At 38.5% G+C, this 17,181-nt stretch overlaps 1 protein-coding gene across 1 annotated transcript in view; it reads left to right on the forward strand.

Annotated features, from left to right (window-relative positions):
* The window catches only part of ush2a (Usher syndrome 2A (autosomal recessive, mild)), a 344,744-nt gene that overhangs the window by 175,519 nt on the left and 152,044 nt on the right, over positions 1–17,181 (forward strand). Inside the window, exon 37 of the mRNA XM_051723371.1 lies at positions 11,531–11,719. Coding sequence (XP_051579331.1) covers positions 11,531–11,719 — 189 coding nt within the window. The remainder of the gene's footprint in view (positions 1–11,530; positions 11,720–17,181) is intronic.

The raw sequence follows: 17,181 nt of genomic DNA on the forward strand, positions 1-17,181 counted from the left end.
TGTTGTTGTCACTAGTACTACTACTACTGCTACTCTGTTCTGAGATGCGAAAGACATGGGGCAAGCACATTTTGGTGCAATCATGGGTGGGAATACAGACACTGCAAGATGAGTTGGAGGTGAGTAGCATTAAAATGTAAACTCCACTTTGAGTGCTTGTATGCATCTCCATTTCTTGAGCTTCATGGCCCCGGCATGCTCAGTTTCCATTGGCTGGTTACTGTTTGAATTCATGTTTGTTGGGGAGCATCATTCTCTACTAAATTCCCTCTACAGGTGTGGATAGTTGGCTCAAAATTATAAAGCATGATATCTTATGACTAGGTGGAATCATAGTAGGAGGGTAATAAATCAGAGTCAGTACCCATCATATAGTACTAGTGATTAATTGCAAAAATTTTCAAAGTTAATCGCTATTAATCGCAGATTTTGCTGGAATTTGACTCTCTAAATATACTTATTTTCCTGTCAAAATGCACTTATTTACTTCTTAGGACAGAAAACAAAACAATATGTAACAATAATGTTTTATTAACATTTTCCAAATGATACAGTATCTAGATAGAAGTGCACTAAAATAGCACCAATACAAGTAACATTAAACGTTTCGCAAAGTCTGTGTGGAAGGTTGACTAATTGAAAGAACTATGCAACCATAGATTGCATATTCATTGCAATGTGCATTAAATCTCCTAAAATTTCATCCTCCAAAGATTGTGGCTATCTGCATTGCTACAGCAATCATGAAGCCATATTCATGATTCTTGTCAGGGCATCAACACCAGTGTAATGACTCCAAGCTGACACATCGCAAAGGTTCTGCCCTTTTTCTGACCAGTGTATATGTAGGTGATAATGTGCAGTCTGTTAGTTGTTATCGCACAGTTAACTCCGACAGGGTAATCAGGACCCCGACGCATAGTGGAGGGGTCTTGTATCACCCTGAAGGGGTTTATTTTGTGATAACAACCATCTGACTGTACATTATCCCGCTTATAACACAGCTGCTAACCAAATCAGTAAATACATGGACCAAAACATTGATTTGTGTTGAAATTATGGAATTTGAGAAGAAATAAATTGCTGAACAGCTGAAATCAATATACGGTTTGCGTTGGAGTTCTGTTGGTGCACTATGCATCTTATTACAAGACTACTTGCCAAATAAATGCACATGAAACATTGATTTGAGTTGAAAATATTTTATTAGCTTACTTGTAGAGATCGCAGAGTGCTACTTGAAGCAGGAGAGACGCTCGAGGAGAGCGGTCTGATACGTGGAGCTGCGGATGTAACAGAGCAATAACAGACCACTAGATGGCACCATTGACCGATCAGAATAGAGTATTCCAGGCCGGCGTGTAATAAGCTAGTTTATACTTTATTAATTGTAAATGTATTAATCGCGATTAAGAAAAATCCACCCATAAAACGTTTTTTATTTATCGCATGTGGTAATGCATTAACATTGACTGCTGTATATATTACAAAATTTTTTGTGAAATCAGACAATTCCAACTGGAGCCGACTAGCCTGGATGGGCACTGTCGCGGCTAGTAGTTAAATCTAGTCTTTAACGTGCGTTCTTGCATCTGGCAGTACAAACATCACTACTCAAGGGGGCGATAGAGCTACCTTCAAATGCCTGTTCTACTTCATCAAATGTGTTGTTGTTCAGGTACAGTTGAAGTCAGAAGTTTACATACACCTAGCCAAATACATTTAAACTCAGTTTTTCACAATTTCTGACATTTAATCATAGAAAACATTCCCTGTCTTAGGTCAGTTAGGATCACTACTTTATTTTAAGAGTGTGACATGTCAGAATAACAGTAGAGATAATTATTTCTTTCAGCTTTTATTTCTTTCATCACATTCCCAGTGGGTCAGAAGTTTACATACACATTTGGTAGCATTGCCTTTAAACTGTTTAACTTAGTCAAATGTTTTGGGTAGCCTTCCACACACTTCTCACAATAAGTTGCTGGAATTTTGGCCCATTCCTCCATACAAAACTGGTGTATCTGAGTCAGGTTTGTAGGCCTCCTTGCTCGCATAGGCTTTTTCAGTTCTGCCCACAAATTTTCTATCAGATTGACATCAGAGCTTGGTGATGACCATTTCAGTACATTGCCTTTGTTGTCCTTAAGCCATTTTGCCACAACTTTGGAGGTATGCTTGGGGTCATTGTCCATTTGGAAGACCCATTTGTGACCGAGCTTTAACTTCCTGGCTGATGTCTTGAGATGTTGCTTTAATATATCCACATAATTTTCCTTCCTCATGATGCCATCTATTTTGTGAAGTGCACCAGTCCCTCCTGTAGCAAAGCACCCCACAACATGATGCTGCCACCCCCATGCTTCACAGTTGAGATGATGTTCTTCGGCTTGCAAGTCTCATCCTTTTTCCTCCAAACATAACAATGGTCATTATGGCCAAACAGTTCAATTTTTGTTTCATTAGACCAGAGGACATTTCTCTGAAAAGTAAGATCTTTGTCCCCATGTGCACTTGCAAACTGTAGTCTGGCTTTTTTATGGCAGTTTTGGAGCAGTGGCTTCTTCCTTGCTGAGCAGCCTTTCAGATTATGCCGATATAGGACTCGTTTTACTGTGGATATAGATACTTGTCTACCTGTTTCCTCCAGCATCTTCACAAGGTCTTTTGCTGTTGTTCTGGAATTGATGTGCACTTTTCGCACCAAACTACGTTCATCTCTAGAAGACAGAATGTGTCTCCTTCCTGAGCGGTATGATGGCTGCATGGTCCCATAGTGTTTATACTTGTGTACTATTGTTTGACCAGATGAACGTGGTACCTTCAGGCTTTGGAAATTGCTCCCAAGGTTGAACCAGACTTTTGGAGGTCCACAATGTATTATTCTGAGGTCTTGGCTGATTTCATTTGATTTTCCCAGGACCTACTAAGTAGTGGGAATTGGGCAATAAAAAAGTGAAGCAATCTGTCTGTAAACAATTGTTGGAAAAATTACTCATGTCATGCACAAAGTAAACATCCTAAACGACTTGCCAAAACTATAGTTTGCTATTATTAAATCTGTGGAGTGGTTAAAAAATTACATTTTATAGGGAGGCCTGGGTAGCTCAGTGAGTATTGACGCTGACTACCACCCCTGGAGTCATGAGTTCGAATCCAGGGTGAGCTGAGTGACTCCAGCCAGGTCTCCTAAGCAACCAAATTGGCCCGGTTGCTAGGGAGGGTAGAGTCATATGGAGTAACTTCCTCGTGGTCGCAATTAGTGGTTCTTGCTCTCAATGGGGTGCGTGGTAAATTGTGTGTGGATTGCAGAGAGAAGTATGATCCTCCACATGCAGAGTCTCCGCGGTGTCACGCACAATGAGCCACGTGATAAGATGTGTGGATTGACTGTCTCAGAAGCGGAGGCAATTGAGGCTTGTCCTCTGCCACCCGGATTGAGGTGAGTAACCATGCCACCATGGGGACCTACTAAGTAGTGGGAATTGGGCATTCCGAATTGGGAGAAAAGGGAGAATAATGACTTTTTATGACTTCAACCTAAGTGTATGTAAACTTCTGACTTCAACAGTAGCTATCTATAAACGTGTGGACAGTTTAACTAACTTTATAACTCACTTGCTTAGCAAGACTCTCTTTAACCTGTTGTGTCACCATGACATTAATTGACCTGAAAAAGAAAACTGAACGTAGAAGAAGACAGTTTGCGCTAATGTGAACTATAGCAGCCTTTGTGGCATTGCGTTGCGTTATGTATTGTTTTCTGACACATTTTGTCACAATCAAGCTTGCATAGCTTTTGTGTTCTTGCATAGAGAGCATATTTCTTACTGTATGCCCTTCAGTCATGTAAATTTGCTCATTTAATAAACATCTTTGCTGGAGCACTCAAAAAATTATTTTAAGATTTATGCATTTCATAACAAAATTCCATCAAATTGAATTGAGTAATTGTGGCAAGGAGGAGGGCGGGGCCGTGATGACGCACGCTAGGACCCTAATCAGGCTAATCAAGCCGACAAGAGGGATAAAGGCCGCCGGAGGCGGCAGTTCGGGAGAGAGAGAGCTACAGGCAGCTGCCCTGTTTGTGTTTTTGTTTGTGTCTTTTTGTTTAATTAAATATTACTTTGATGCTTCGTCCAGTTCTCGCCTCCTCCTTTCCCTTTTACCCTGTTACACTGGTGCCGAAACCCAGGAAGGAGGTGGCGAGAACCAGCTTGACAATATAAATAATAATTTAATGATTAACTTAAAAAGACATACAACACAAACGCATACAGGGCAGCTGCCTGTAGCTCTCTCTCTCTCTCTCTTTATCCCTCTCGTCGCTTGATTAGCCTGATTAGGGGCCGGGCGTGTGTCATCAGGACCCGGCCCCGCCCTCCTCCTTGCCACAGTAATCTTTAACAAAAATAAAATAATAAAAAAATACACAATTTAATTAGATGGAATGTTGTAATGAAATGCTAGGGGTGGGTGCCAGGGCATTCATAGGCAGTGTTTGTTTGTGCATAAGCTGTTGCTAAGGTGTTCTGGGTGGTTGCTAATTGATTTCTTACTAGCCCAACTCAAAAGATCCCTAAGTATTTCTGCTATTCTGGGCTCAGGTCTCTCCTTAGCAAGCACCACTAATAACAAAAAGAACATACAACTTATTCACAACTTGCACTTTCCCATTTATTGCCTCACAGTGCTGATATGATGTATTTTTTAGGTTTCAGTTTACTTTAAAATACTGTTTGGGTAAATGGACCAGGTATATTTCTGAACCCTCTGTCCCATTCCCTCTTTCACTAGATCTTGCTGGTAGGCATCCAAAACCCTATCAAAATCCAGCCAGTCTCAGATGAATGGACTGACCCACACCCCTATGTGTCAGCAGTTCTTTTTGTCTGCCAAACCAATAGAATAGATTGTCTCTCTCCATTAATTTAGAGTTCATCTGTACATCTTACCGATTCTACACATTTAATCCTGCCAACAGACACGGTCTCTGTGTGTTGTTTTTATAAGTGTGCGTGTGTGTGTTTTACGATAATCTACCTCATTGAATACATTGACATTTTTATACAACATAATCATCCATGATCAGCAAATTATAACCCATAATGTGCTTGTTTGTGAAAAATATAAAAATGTAGGTTATTTGCAGACTGCAGTATTACTCTGTCAGCGTCTAATTAAGCTGAGCTCACCTGATCATTAATATGTGCAGGAGATCGCTTACAAAGCATTTAGCCCGCCACTTTGCTGGACGCAGGCCTGACTCTGTATATACTGTTTCTGCTCGTATGTATAAATAAGAATCAAATTTGTCAAGAGATTTGCGATTCAGCCATCGTTTTCTTTTATTGCATCATTGAATAGTATTCTGCTGACAAACTTACAATATAAAATATAATTATTATAAACATATATACTGGTGGTTTGCTAAATATGGTCTCAGATTGCAGGCCTATTTGAGATGCAACCCAGTGTGCAACCCAGCCAGCTCAGAGCACACTTAATAGTAGGCATCTGACAAGCAGAATGAGCAGCTAACGGTTTTGAGGTTGTAATCTCCTAGTGTAACGAAGATGCTGGGGCAGTAATGTTAAGATCCATATACAGTTTAATAAAAGTATAAACAGTACAACAAAGTAGCAAATAAAGGGGTAAACAAAAAGCAGGCAAGGGTTCGGTACACAGGAAGACAGTCCAAGAAAGGCAAACACCTAGTACATGCTGTTTTTTTTTTTTATTATTTTTTTTTTATTTAATATGTTGATAAATTTTTTTATACTCTTCTATTTTATAGGAACTGAGGGTGGATTAAGACAATTATGCTTGAAGAGGCTTCTGATATTTTCTGATATATACTGATATGATATTTGATATTTGGTGTGTTTCAGCCATTTTGTAGTGGCAATCAATAGTTCCACATCCTAAATAAATAGTTCATTCTAAAATGAAAATTTTGTCATTATTTACTTACCCTAATGTCACTCCAAACCCATATGACTTTCTTTATTACATGAAACACAAAAGGTGAATTTTTAAGTCTTCACAGTGTTAATTTGCCATATAATGCAAGTCATCAATTATTCTGGTCTGTCAAGCAAAAAAAGGACATAAAAAAAAAAAAAAAAAAAAACAATAGTAAAAGTAATTGATGTGATTCATGAACAATACCCCAAGTCTTCTGTAGCTATATTCCTACTTTGTGCGATGAACAGGATGAAATGTACCACCTAGTCTCATAGAATGAACGTTACTGTAGCAAAATGTTAGCAAACTGACTTTTAAGTGCCAAATCCTACGTTTCACCACTGTTTCCTTTTGAAATTAACACTAGAGGTGCTACAAACAACTCATTTTATTCACTTTCACACAAATCATGACTGCAGCAACTGATTATGACTTTATAAACACTTATATTTGCTCTGTTACTCACACACTGCTATGTTATGATGTCGAAACACTTTTACTATAACTCATAATTTCAAAAACAATATATTTTAATGCTTGTATTATAGACCCACCTACTTTTACACACTTAATCCAGTGTGAATAGCTTTTGCTGTAGCTCACCTGATAGAGTGTTGGACTTTGGACTCGGAAGACTGTGGTTTGAAACCAGTTAAGGACACAAGCTGAAACTTGAGCCAGAAGTGTCATAGAAGTGACACAAAATGACGTGATTGCTTAAGAAAATTAGTTTTTCATTCTCATTTTGTTTTTGGACACCAGAGGTGGGACCAAGTCATTGTTTTTCAAGTCACAAATAAGTCTTAATTCTTTGCATTCAAGTCTCAAATCAAGTCCCAAGTCAAGACAGGTAAGTCCAAGTCAAGTCCCAAGTCCTTAAATTTAAGCATTAAGTCTTAAACAAGTCATTAGTGCTCTTTGCCCAAATTAGTGTAAGAGTTTTAATTACTGTAGTAATTACACCCTCCATAGTATTAGCACGTTTTAGCATTATGTGTGGAAGTTGATTGGTTGAATGTGGTGCGTGGAAATGCAGATTTGAAAGTCAAACGCATTGTTTACTGGGTAAAATGAATTGTTGATTTGCTGCTCATTTGTAAGTGTAAACTCTGATCTTTGGTTTTAGAAGATATAAAGTCTTTCCAAGTCAGAGGGCTCGAGTCCAAGTCAAGTAGCAAGTCATTGTTGTCAAAGTCTAAGTCTCGAGTCCAAGTCAAGTCCATGTCATGTGACTCGAGTCCACAACCCTGTTGAACACTACTGGTAAGATTTAGACTTTGGTTAAGTGTAAGGATGTCTTTTTTTTATTTGAGATCACTATTGGTTAGGTTTAGGTTAAAGTTTAAGGTTAGGGAGGTACTTTTTACTAATTTAAACCTTCATCTAATGTTCACCTTAAAAACCTCATCTGATTACGACACTATTTCACTCACTTTTGGCGCCCCCCGCTGGATGTTTCACTAGGAAGCTGCAGCAAAACGTGTAATAAGGCACGTAATTTTGTTTTGAAAAATGTTGCCACAGTCACGTAATGCTCATGAGACCAGGCGGGAAACTTAAGTCATTATTCACTTTCAAATCATATTAACCTCTTCGCAGGTATGATCAAACCGGTTTGATTACACTAGGCTGGGCTTAGAGATGTACAGACAAACCAATGTGTATCTGCGCTGCTGTTTACCAGGAGAGAACGACTGCAGCGGTTGTCTAAATGAAACACCTGTTAAAACAGTCTTTTCAACATCTCAATGCTTTTTTTTACAAACATTCAAATAATCAGAAAAGTACTGGGAAAATGTTTAAAGCCGTTACTATTTGAGCTGTTTTGAAGCCAGGTCAAAAATGTGAAGACATTGTCAAACATCAGGTTTTTTTTTGCATAGTTAACATTTTCCAATTCATTACAAAGAAAACTTAAAAAAAATGTCTTGTTAAAATGTTAAATAAAGCAATCAGTAGGCTGCTTTGGTGGACACAGGCCTGACGTTTTATATATTGCTTCTGTTCATATAGATAAATAAGTCAAATTTGCCAGAGACTTGCCATTTCGCTGTTGTTTATCTATCTATCTATCTGTCTATATATATATATATATATAATTTTGCTCTGAATTGCGTACTACTGAATCTGTAACTTAATATTCCGACGGTTTTCTATGGATCTTCTCTGTTTCCAGACCAATCTGAAGTAGTGTGCAGCCCAGGCAGCACAGAACAGACTTAAAAGTAGCTATCTGACAAGCGGGACGAGCAGCTTACGGACTCAAGATTGTAATCTCCTAGTACAAGCAGATGGATGTGACCTCTCACAAAGACAGCCACGTCCCCCCTCTCATAAAGCAAGAGCTTTGAAGTATTCTTCTGAGCAGAGAGTAAGATTATGATGTGCAGGGGATTGATTTGAGGGAGCGAGAAAAAGAAAAAGTGAGTGAGATTACTACCAGTGGAATCTTCGAACGAAACTCCTGTTTTCCTTTTGCCTGTACGTGTTTGTTGTCGCTGTTTTCATAACACTACCTCTGATGGAGATGATAGCTTGCGTTGACTGTGAAGTAGTATATTTATGATTTTTGTTGGCTTCTTTGATCATATAATTGGCTCCGGAGAGTCCCGGACTGTTTATTTTTTTGTTATTTTCGAGTGTGTCGTCAGGGGGGTTTGTTCATTCTGGGCTAGCAGGGTCAAATCCGCAGGTGTCAGACATCTTTCTCTCTGTATTTTGTGCCAGCAGAGAAGAAGTTTAGCGATTTCTCCCAGTGGATTGCTTGAAAGTGTTTCAGCAGGTGGCTGGCTATCACAGATTAAGGGAAATGTCGATCAGTAATGACCCTCTACTTGTTAGTATTGCAGTAAAGCCAAGCTTTTATGTAAAAAAAAAAAAAATATCAGAAACGGGGCTATTACACATGACAGGGGTGATCAAGGGACTGTGGACCGAGGCTAGCATTATTAAATATTGACTACTCCAGTGATTTATGGAGAGCTTCAGGGAGAAAGTGACTTTTTAACTGTTATATTCTTTAGTCTCCAAAAAAACCTTCCATTTATCTCTTAGTGGAAATAAAGTGTATGTTGGCTGGATATTTTTTACTCTCAGCTGAAAAAGGAGGGGGAAAGCTCTTGCCCTTAAAAAATAAGACAGATGCTAGTAGGGCAGTCTATTTTATAAACCGCCAAAAGCAGAATAGGTAAATTGGAAGCAATTATAAGATTTGACTATAAAAAAGCTGAGCTAGTTGTAGGTGACAGATAATGATTCTTTGAGGGTACAGAGCTCAGATAAATTCATTAAGCTTGTTTATTTTTGCTTAAATGGGGAATTTTTACAAGTTTGTATGTGCCAACTCTACTTGCACTGTAATGTAAAACGTTAGCTAAAGGCTTCCATTACAGCTGTGGAGGAGAGAGATACATTTGTGGGCTTCCAGTCATTGGGCACTTCATGCCTATTGATTTCTTTATGATGCTACATTTCAAGCCCTTTAGATGGGGAAAGGGTGGAGGTTATGGACTCTGATGAGCCCACCAGTGCACACACACGCATACACCCCTCCTGTGAAGGTAGAACTCTATCTGGTCCAGAGGAGAGGTGAGAACTTGGGGGAATTAATTCCCTTTTAATTTGCAAGCAGAGCAGTATATCCTGCGGTCGATTGCATAACAGTAATTGGTGGTGGCTGGGGACTCGGAGGCTTGGCTCTTGACCTCTTGGTTAATGTGCTCACATGCATGGGTCTGACTGAACGCACTACAGCCAATGAGCAGAGGTGTGTGAGTGCAGAAGAGACGTGTATTAATTTTTATATGGTTGTGTGCTGTAGGATGAAATTATGGTGGCTTTTCTTTTGTGTGTATTGTTGTTAAATGTGATGTGTGTAATTTCTGCACCACTAGCGTCACCAAAACAGAATTGCAAAAATAATTATTGTTTTCATACAGGTTCCTAGAACACTCAGTCTGTCTGCCATTGGTCAATCAACCTACAAATGGCTTACTTAAAGCTGCGTTTGAACCCTTCTGTCAGTTTCCAGTCAAAAAAGACCCAGTAAAGTAGATATACAGCACACCTCTATTTTGATTATTAACATGAATATTGACACACTGAACACAAGCTTTTATAGTAGCAGCATTTAATTTGGAAAGAGTACCACCTAAAGATTATCTAGGTGGTGGTAGTATCCTTTTAAAGTAGATATGCAGTAAACAAGAAAAAAAGCTGATAGTTGGAATACTTACATGTCTCTGTTTGAAACATTTAGAATAACGGTTTATATTCTAAAATACTTTTATTTCAGAATATAAATGTCTGCCTGGAAAAAATAAAAATGAACCCCATAGACTTTCATTGAAAAGGTCCCCACACATATCTAGGGATCAGGATTTCATAGAGCAACCAACTAGTAATCTAGTACATTTATTAATGCCCTAGCAACCATCTATCAAAACCCAAGCAATACCCTAAACATCCAAAACACCCTAACATTTCATTAATATAAACAGTATCATAAAAATGTGATTTATTATTATCATCATCATTATTTTACATATTAATTAATTAATTGCTGTGAAGAATTTAAAGGCATTTTGATCAAATATAAGATTAATTAGTTTTTTTACTCTTTTACTACTAAACTTTTAAAAAATGACCTGAACTTCTCATGAGGGTTAAGCTGGGATAAAAGAAAGTATTTTAAAGGAATAGTTCACCCAAAAATTTAAATTCTGTCATTATTTATTCACTCATGTCGTTCCAAAGTTACGTATACTGTATGATTTTCTTTATGCCGTGGAACACAAAAGGAGATGTTAGGCATTAAGTTAGCCTCAGTCACCATTCACTTTCATTGAATGGAAATAAAGATGCAATGAAAGTGAGGGCTAACATTCTGTCTTATCCACCCAAAAGTGATTTGTGTGTGTGCGTGCATGCATACTTGCGTGCGTGTGTGTCTCAGTCAGGTTATACATTTGTAAGGCTAGCACATTTCACTTGTACAAAATTTTAAAGTCATCTCATGACTTGTTTATTTCAGTAATGCTTATTACAGCAAAGTATGCAAGCTATTTTTTTAAAGGATTTCTTTTCTTTTTTCTGTTTTAATGCAGCTATTTATAAGGCTTTCACCAGCTAGCTCCTGTGTGTTGAATCAATGTCTAGGCTGGCAGAGCAATCAATCCCCTTTTCTGGATTAAGACCCAGACAGTCAAATCCTGGGCTTCCCTGTGTCAACAGGCCTCAGCAGTTCACACACACACACACACACAAACAGAGTGCAATAGTGGGCGGCATCCTCTCGCTCTGACTTAAAGACAAAAAAATGGTCAAGGTACTTTTTAACATAACATTACTCTCATTTGTAGAATAAGTTTGATCTGTGAACCAAATCACTATGTATTACACTGACGCCATGCTGTCAATGATCCAAGAAAATTGGAACTGCATGTAGGAGTATATTGACAAAGTGATCATCATTTAGTTGCTGAAGATGTCTACAGGTCAGCCTGGTTCTAATCCTTTGATGGGGCTGCATTTGAATGTTAAATATTGTCTGTGTGGGTTCCAGGTCAGAACTTCAGCAGTGCCGAAGCACCAGACACAGAGACAAGAGAGCTGCTTAGCACTGGTAAAGCGGGCCAGTGGGTTTTCATTGGAGGACTGCTGCCATATTCTAATTACAGTGTCCTGGTGAAGGCCTGTAACAGTCAGGGCTGTGTGAAGAGCTCGCCCACCAGCGTCTCACTCCCACCAGGAGGTCAGTACCGCACACAACTTTCTTTAATAGAACATTATTTATATTCACATGCACATAATCTTTTGTACAAAGACTACATCAATTGCTATGTGCCAGAAATGTCAATTATATCTTGAGTTTTGGACTTTGCATATCCATTGTGAATTTTCACTTAAATAACCATTGGTTGACACCTGGTGTATAGAATGTTGTAAATTGTGTTCAAAACATTTGTGAGACTTATTTGATTTTGTCTATTCTAATGTCAGTTGGTAAATGTTATATTCAATGAGAGTGATTTAAATTTTGTACTATAGAAATTTGCCAATATTGGCTTTTTACATGCTCAAGATGGTTTTATTGTGTTTTTTTCTTTCTTTTTTTTTTTTTTTGTCTGTTTGTTTTCCTTGGTTTGGGGGCTTTTTTGCATTATTGAATATAGATAGTAGAGAAAAATTCTTAAGGAATTCTGGACTCAAGCCTGTGTTACCCATATGAGCACCACGGCTTAGCATGTCACATGCTCATGCGCCAACCACTGCACCACCACTCCAACAACATTTTAGGTTTTTTATGTTATCTGTAACATAACTATAAAATAGGGAAGAGGTTGAAACTTGATACTAGGTTGAAAATCATTAAAAACTGCCTGAGAGCTGACAAGCATATGATTAGTGCATATAGTGATAAATCAATATGCCGCAACTCTCTGGGGTTTTGTACCTAACGAAATAATGAAATCACCTCAAATTGTTTAATTTAATTTTTTCCTTCCAGAACACATTTCTGTGAGTAAAATGTTGGTTTTATTTTGCAAATAAACACTTAAAGATGCATTTTCCCAACGATTGAATACATTGTATGTTTCCTTAACGGGGAAACGTTGCCACGTTTTTGATTAACAGAATGCCTGTAAACTTCACAGACCTGGCCTGTCAAATCTGACACAGAGCTACCAGGCTCTCTGCACTAATGTGTAATTACATGTCTCCACTTGGGCAGGGAGCGAGCTGTTTGATCAGGCCGAATCTTTTGGGCCCCGTAACACTGCTTTGTACGGGGCCAGCGGGGAGACATTGGACATCTGCTGGATGACAGAGAACAATGCCCGCTACTGGTGATCTAAAGACATGCCATTTCCTGTCTATGGCAATGGCAGATAAAAGTGTATGCACACAAGACTAGCCACTATAAGTTTATTGCCACACTTCCCCACTGTTAAATTGTTGTTGATTTTAATTATGACTCTTATGGCTCCTGAATGTTCCTTTTTACGACCTTCTCAGGCAAATGAAAGGTAACAACTCATTGGTTAAATAGGCCTTGGTCCATCCTTCCTTTTACTTAATGGTGTGGGAACTTATTAAGCTGATTTATACAGAGAATGGTTGTTGGGAAGCATGTGACACGCACTGGGTTATATGTGTTTAAGGAAAGGGTAAATTACCATGGAGGAAATAAAAAAAGACAACCTAGTGATTTCTGCCTTCCCAGCCCCCCATTGTGTTCAGTGGGTAGGAATGGTTGGAGTAGAGGGGTCAGTGGACACGTGTATCTTAAGATGAGAGAGGCTATTCACTGCAAACGTTAAAGCATTATAATTTGTGTTCAATATTTGGGCCTGCTCTCAGCCTCATTCTTTCTCCTTTCGCTTTTTTCTTTTACTCTGTTTCACACTTTTACCCTACCACTGCCATGGCTTTTATTTCCTTTAGGGTCAATCGATAATTACTTGTATCTTTCTGTATATCAAAATAAAACAATGGGTCTTGTTCACTAACCGTAAAACCTGTAAGTGAACAATTTTAAACAGATTTTATGATTCATCAATAAGTTTAAAAAAAAATCCCCCAAAGGATAAAATTGAAAAACAACTCGAACCACCGCAAAAATCCCAGGCTCCTCTTCTACGCTACACCATTTTTAGTTTATCACCATCATTTTCCAAAGGATGTGGTACTAGAGAGTGTTTTCGAAATTCTCAGGCAAGGCATGGCTGCCCATCAGCACACTAGAGCAGAAACTTTGCTTGGTGCAGAACAATCCAGAATAATGTGTAACAATATAACAGCCATATCAAATCCTCTTTGCAACCTGAACTGCTTCAGAATGTTGAATATATCTGACACCTGAGCTAAAAACAAACTAGATGCAGCGCAACAAATGAAACAGAACACAGTTATCTCAACATGCGTTTTTAAAACTCAGCATCTAAAAATGTGGTGCGAGATGCTGAAGAAACTGTGAAATGCAGTGCAATGGTCAAAGACATTCATCCAGCACGTGTTTACATATGAAAACAACAGAATAACAGAGCAGATGTTCACAAAAACACGTTCTGTGTGAAACTAGCTCATCTGTTTGAATGTGTCTGTAAGTGAGAGCACGTGCACAAAACAAGTTATGAAGGCCTGTTTATTTTTTTCATTCATTACTAAACCCGAACCCGACCCGAACCCAAAGTAATACTTGAAAAATTCACTTGAACCAGGTTTGTTGGGTCAGGTTGCAGACCTTTAATGTCAATGTGGCCTTTTTTGTTGAGGAAAATGCTGTTTCTGTGTGGATGAGAGGTAAATGTAACACAATCAATGCATTATAAAATGAAATGATGTTAGTGTGGACGTGGCCTTAGAAGCATGCGTTAATCCCACAAAAGTAAAAACACTTGAATGCAGTTATTAGTAATGAGACCTACAGTAATATCAGACCTTTTCTTTTTGGCCAGACATCAGTGAAGTCTCTAGCTAGGATGTGTGTCTATTCACAAAAATAGTGGAGATCTTTCCTGATCAAAGAGAAAGGCAAAATGTCTTTTGGCCTGGTAACCACCTTTGCTTTGCTAAAACCACAATGAGTACACAAGTGAGGACCTTTTGTCTGTCACTTCTCAACTGTCACTTGTGATGCCGCTATTGTTACCCCTCCACTCTTGATAATAATTTTTCCTTCTGTACATGAAAGAAAGATAATCTTTCTACAGGGCAAAGAAAATGAAGTTGCCCGGACATGTTTCATGAACAAACATCTGTCCCCTGTCTCATCTCTCATGGAGTGTGCATGGATTGAGGATTGATTCAGTGGAATGGGACATGGCCTTGCATGTTTTCAGATGATGAAGCTGACCTGTAAACGCAGCGCCATGTTAATGCCCGGCCTTCAAAATACAAATCAATCGGTCTCTGAGGGCCCTTTAAAAAAAAGAAAAAAAAGAAGAAAAAAAAAAAGAAAACAATACAAAAAAAACAGCAGTACACCCCAGTTAAAGTTCTGCGAAATGGTTCAAGTTCAACACAAAGACATAAAAATTATAAATTTTAAATACCACACGTTTCACTCCACTTCTCTCTGTAGATCTTTTGGTTTTTCTTAGCTGAAGCCTTGTCTCAATCTGTCCTTGTTATATCAAAGAACAGACAGAGTAGAAGGCTCAGAATTCAGACGAAACATAAAAGTGCATAGTTTAAAATTATTAGTGACACTTTTGATATACCTGAGAAAGAAGGGAGGTGAAACAAAGGAAGCTTCATGCTGACTATTTGATGAAATAAGGCTGTGAGGAATTAACTCTTTTGTCAATGGGGTGTCTTTACTCCTGTAAGTTTCTCCTTCTCATTGTCTCTCTCTTTCCACAAACTTTGCAGAAGGATTCAAAGGCTTTGAACATATTGTTTATTCCTCAGCTTGCAGAACTACCGGTCAAAAGTTTTGAAACACTTACTCATTCTTTATTATATTTTTTTTTTCACATTTAAGAATAATAGTAAAGTCATCAAAACTATGGAATAACATAAATGGAACTATGGGAATTATGTTGTGACTAAACAAATCCAAAATAAATCAAAACTGTGTTATATTTTAGCATCTTCAAAGTACTCACCCTTTGCCTAGAATTTTCAGACATGTACTCTTGACATTTTCTCAACCAGCTTCTTGAGGTATCACCCTGGGATGCTTTTTAAACAGTATTGAAGGAGTTCCCATCTATGTTGGGCACTTATTGGCTGCTTTTCTTTATTATTTGGTCCAAGTCATCAATTTCAAAAACTTTTTTTATTTTTATTAAATTTTAATTTTATAATGAAATAAATTAATATGGTGGCACAATTATATTTTTGTCTACAAAACTAATTTCAAACATTTAAGCATACGCCTTCAGATCAAAAGATTTTTAAGATCATGAGAAACATTTCAGTCAAGTGTTCCAAAACTTTTGACTGGTAGTGTACATATTTACATTTGTTATTTTTTTACAGTTAGTGCTTTGCTAGAGACTGGGTGCAATTCAATAAGAATAAATTGTGCCCGCTGATTATTGCACCATTAACTTGTGCACACTGCGCTGTTAAAGCCTGATTCACTGACTTAAAGAATTACGCAAATGAGGTAACAACACAAGCCTACTCACAAAATCGGCGCTAAACACAGTTTGCACTGTGCAATTCCCAATGTAGCAGGTCAGTTCGGCGTTCTAGATTGTTGAAGATGCAGCAGACTACCACGGCTATCTTGCAAACTATACTGGGATTGAACAACATCGCTCCTCCATTGTCTGGGTACCTGAATTTGATATTTAAAATAGAAATTGTGCTTCTCTACACTTTTCAACACTTTTCTACATCATTTGATGAATACCTGTTGCCATGACCAATAGAGAATATACACAACATCTCTTTTAAATGAAATTATGTGTACCGCCTGCTTTTTGCAAGCAATAACAGCACAACATTAATGTAACAGTATAAGGACAGGCAAGGAGGAGGTGAGAACCGGCTGAACAGTAAACATAAACTTTAATAGTAGACTTAAAACCAACATAAACAAACGTGCAGCACGGCTGCGTGCGTTTCTCTCTCTCGAACCGGCATCTCCGGCTGCCCCTTTATCTCACTCTCCCACTGATCAGCTGATTTAGCGCCGGCCATGCTCCATCACGGCCCGACCACGCCCTCCTCCTCGTCACAATTAATTACAACAGGCAAATAGCGCTGAGTTTTGAGAATAAGGCTCATCTATATTGAGCTGAATTTTCATACATCCATAAACTGGATTGCAGGTGATTCGTGAATAAGACGCAGGTTTTTGTGTTGAAATAGTAAATTTGCACTGTGTATGTGTTGGGGCTAGGCCCAAACTACATGAAGTGTTATTGGCATCTCTGAGCTACGGCAATCTGTAGGGACATGGTCCAGACCTGTCCATATGCTCATCATCATCATTATATTTATGACTGCTTGGCCGGGCTTTGCGCTGTTTATTCCTGCCTAAGCCACTGCAGTAAAGGCAGATGGAGGAAAGTGTAAAATGGCTTTTATGCCTGGTTTTGTCCAGCAAAGCCCCATCCACTCTTCTCAAATCAGCAGTGTCCCTCTGCCGAGCTTTTTCTTGCCTAATACAAACACATGGGCATTATGAAAATTGCAGCTTGGCAGTAAAATGAATTTTGGACTGCTGACTTGAGTGATGAGACTGACCCCCACTGA

Source organism: Myxocyprinus asiaticus, chromosome 17, assembly GCF_019703515.2.
Source record: "Myxocyprinus asiaticus isolate MX2 ecotype Aquarium Trade chromosome 17, UBuf_Myxa_2, whole genome shotgun sequence".
Taxonomy (NCBI): domain Eukaryota; kingdom Metazoa; phylum Chordata; class Actinopteri; order Cypriniformes; family Catostomidae; genus Myxocyprinus; species Myxocyprinus asiaticus.